The following is a 3528-nucleotide window of genomic DNA, read 5'->3' on the forward strand; positions in this document are numbered from 1 at the left end:
TATATATATTCATCGTGTTCGCCAGAATTCTGAGATACAAATATCATTGTTACATCTTTCGTACTCTTTTGGGGGGTGTTTATAGACTGTGAGGCTTTAGGCGAGCTCATGAGTATCCAAATACGTAGTTTTTGCCGTTCATGCCACAAATATCTAGTACCAGTCTGATATCTGACCTGGCGACAAACAATACATACGCGCACATGTGTCTTACCGAGAACACTTGTATTAATATAAATACGATCTTGTGTACACGATTGTTGTCCTAAGTTGAAAGATATTTGAATCTGCGAACATCTCCCAGCAATTCTATTATCAGCTAAGATAGCCTGGATACTCATTTTGTGCTCATGACAGATGTGATACTCACGCTGTTTCATATACGTAAATCCATAACACCTACCTATCGATCTATCGATCTGTAATACACGTAAAATCACAATACATATATATGCTTGTCTCATACCAGCCAATTATCGGTTTGATCAATTTCTAAGCAAGGTATGAAGGTGAGTGTTTCTTGCACCTTATCTTCGCTCTTAGCCGCGGTTTTGGCTTTGCGGCCTCTAGTTCTGTTGGTAAGTTGCGGATCATTAGAAGTCAATTATACATGGTGTATTCATATGGTTTCAGCGCAAGACTAGTATACGTCCCAGAGTCTGTGTCATAACAGTATCCCGTACGGGTTATCAATGCAGACTACCGCTGGGGGTGAGTAGCCAGCACGGAGAATAGCTATGCCTAATGCAAGGATGTAAAGGCACTTAAGCATAATGAACCAGCTAAGTACATGCAAAGACAACAGTGAATAGCACGATGAGTTCGCGGGCTTGGACTACTGCCTTCGACGCATGTTCCAGAGAAAGTATATTTCACCTTCATTCGCGTCTTCAAAATGGCTTTCAGACCAGCACACCTTGCATATCATCTCGCATACTTAGAGAACGACTTGTGCAAGATGGAACAAGAAAACACGAAATAGATTATTATCATGTACATTCTGTAGGTTAAATCAAGATACATGCACTCCTTACAACTTCGCTTACGAATGCAGTTTACTTCTCCATTGAACAGTGTCCCCGCGTCATGCCGAATACGTCATTGACCTTTGGTACTGTATCGGTTGCTTACTCTACCGAATATACCAGTAGTACACACCAGCATAAGACATATAGTACAGGGGGTGAATATCACATGTATACCGTTCTAAGTGTGAATGCACATTAATAGTTGTACCTACTTTTTTGACGGTGCGCTTGCCCCACTGCCCGCTTTCTGTGAGGGTGCCTGAGACGTGCCACTCTTCTTCTGCTTCAGACTCATCGTCTCCGGTGACAGAGTATTCAGGCATTCCTGTGAGCAGAACTGAATATGTCAATATGGTTCCAACCCATATTTCAACAGGCAGTCGAGCGTATGTAAAGATGAATGTAAAAACAACCAGCAAAGTGAGCTTACTTGTGAGTTGCTGTCCCAGAACTTCACCACCCCGTCTTCGGCGCCGCTGATGATCTCTCCATTTTGGCGCACCGATATACACTGGACATAGTCTACATGTGCATTTCCAATACGGATACTCAATTATTAAAAAACAAAAAGCATACTTGGATCGACATAAGTTTTCAAGTCTCAGAAGTAGAAATTGAACTATATAACAATACCTATTATTGTTGGGCAAACGGTTTGGAGGTGTGTGGAATATGTATGCGATCATATAGAAGACTGTAAACACCGGCATACCGTCATGTCCCTCGAAGCTGTGCAAGAAATTCCTGGTCTCCAGACTCCACGCATGTACGCAGCTATCACCGCAGGCAGCATACAGCACGCCTTCACTGCTGGCAAGTGCATTGGTCTCCACCCCCCCTATGTACATAAAATGGCTCGGTGAGCGCAAAGAGAATGCTAACACCTCCTCCAACACTGGATATGCACACGCATGCGACCTTACGCACGTTCCTGTATCAGTATGTGCTGTCTGGCCAGCTGTATGTGGTGGAGTCTCTCTCTCTTTGTGTGTGCTTACATCTTTCTCTGTATTGGGAGCTTTGTTCACATGGACCTGACTGTGGTGTTGCTGTGCCAGGTCTAAGAGTGCATCCCATCTCAGCGCGTGGATAAGCGTGTTTGTGCCGCACACCAAGACATCGCCCATGTCGGGTGTGCGTGTGAAGTGTAGTGCGTAGATGGCCTCATCACACACATCCACTACCACACACGGGCGTCTACCACGTTCTCTGATGGGTATGGATTCGCTGTAGTCATCAGTCAAAGAAGGGAATAGATTTTATGATTATTGATGGATATACATAGGTGTACAAGCGTTCGGTATAAACAATGTACAAATCCGAGGATAGAAAAATGACTAGCAATGGAAACAGGTATGTGCGTATCGATTCGCTCTAGAGGATCATACAAACGCGAGGATAGGTATACCATTCGATGAATGCACGTATATGTGCATGAATTCACTGTAGACAACGTGCAACCGGGCGATGAGAAATATTGATGGGTTTACGTTTGTATGTGCGGTAGCGAGTACGTTGAAATTGAAGGAGTGGATATAATTGGAATACTGCATAACAATGAATTGCGCGACAATGTGCAGAGGCGGACGGTGATACACTCGTTGAGAATAATTCAAAAAAGGATGAGGTGTTAATTTCACCGAGATGCTAGTAGAAATTAATGGACTTGCAAACACATGTATACATACAATGCAACAAACATGTCGGAGACGGTGATCACCGGTACCGCGTGTAACTATCACATGTGTATGAATATATACTTAATACAATCATATAGCTTAAAAACCATTTAAAAGATCCCCTACATCCGCCGAATTTTTTTATACACTGGTATGGCGCTGTTATTAGAGATATAACAAATGCAACGATAGATACAATCAGTGTTCCCAATATGAATCTTTGAAAATTTTCTCACAGCTGTGTATTGATATTTACATAAATACGACAATAAGTATACGGTTCAAGAAAGAAATAGATGACATATAATTGGCAATGGACGATGAGCACCCGATGATCTCCATTGCAAGCACATACTCCACGATATTTGTATTAATGAAGGATACGGCTGAATATAGAAACAATCACTTTGATTCATCTCAGTAACAGGCCGTATAAATCGAATCATAAACAACAGCAACTAAAGTATCACTAGTTACTATAAACCACGTCTATTGCCTCGTAATAATAAGACTAAAACATAAGCAATCCACTTTGAATACACGATATACAGCATTCCCGACACAGCTTTATAATTAAAGTCTCCAAATATGAGCCTCAAGGCATATAGCAATCTTCTCGCAGTTTGATGCAAATCATAATGTACGTAGAATGTATGTATGAGTGTATGAATTATATATATATATATATATATATATATATATATATATTAAATATGTTCATACTCGCACCCACACACATATAATATATATATATATAAAATTTACATGCATAATATATATATATATATATATATAATTTATCTACACACACGCTATATATA

General features: G+C 40.7%; 1 protein-coding gene across 1 annotated transcript; it reads right to left on the reverse strand.

The window, feature by feature from the left end:
- Positions 1–459: 459 nt before the first annotated feature.
- SARC_05208 (hypothetical protein) lies at positions 460–2257 on the reverse strand. The gene is made up of 4 exons (XM_014300935.1): positions 1741–2257; positions 1459–1550; positions 1241–1353; positions 460–572 (listed from the first exon to the last, which is right to left on the reverse strand). Exons 1-4 carry the CDS (start codon positions 2153–2155, stop codon positions 461–463), a joined length of 732 nt encoding a protein of 243 aa, XP_014156410.1. The 5' UTR covers positions 2156–2257; the 3' UTR covers position 460.
- Positions 2258–3528: the final 1271 nt, after the last annotated feature.

The sequence above is a fragment of the Sphaeroforma arctica genome, assembly GCF_001186125.1.
Source record: "Sphaeroforma arctica JP610 unplaced genomic scaffold supercont1.324, whole genome shotgun sequence".
NCBI classification, from domain to species: Eukaryota; class Ichthyosporea; order Ichthyophonida; genus Sphaeroforma; species Sphaeroforma arctica.

Coding starts and splice junctions, on each gene's coding strand:
- SARC_05208 (XM_014300935.1), bottom strand. CDS start 2,155: ATGGGCGATGTCTTGGTGTGCGGCACAAACACGCTTATCCACGCGCTG. Junction 1,551..1,740: donor CAGCTTCGAGGGACATGACG/GTATGCCGGTGT, acceptor ATGCACATGTAG/ACTATGTCCAGTGTATATCG. Junction 1,354..1,458: donor TCTGGGACAGCAACTCACAA/GTAAGCTCACTT, acceptor TTCTGCTCACAG/GAATGCCTGAATACTCTGTC.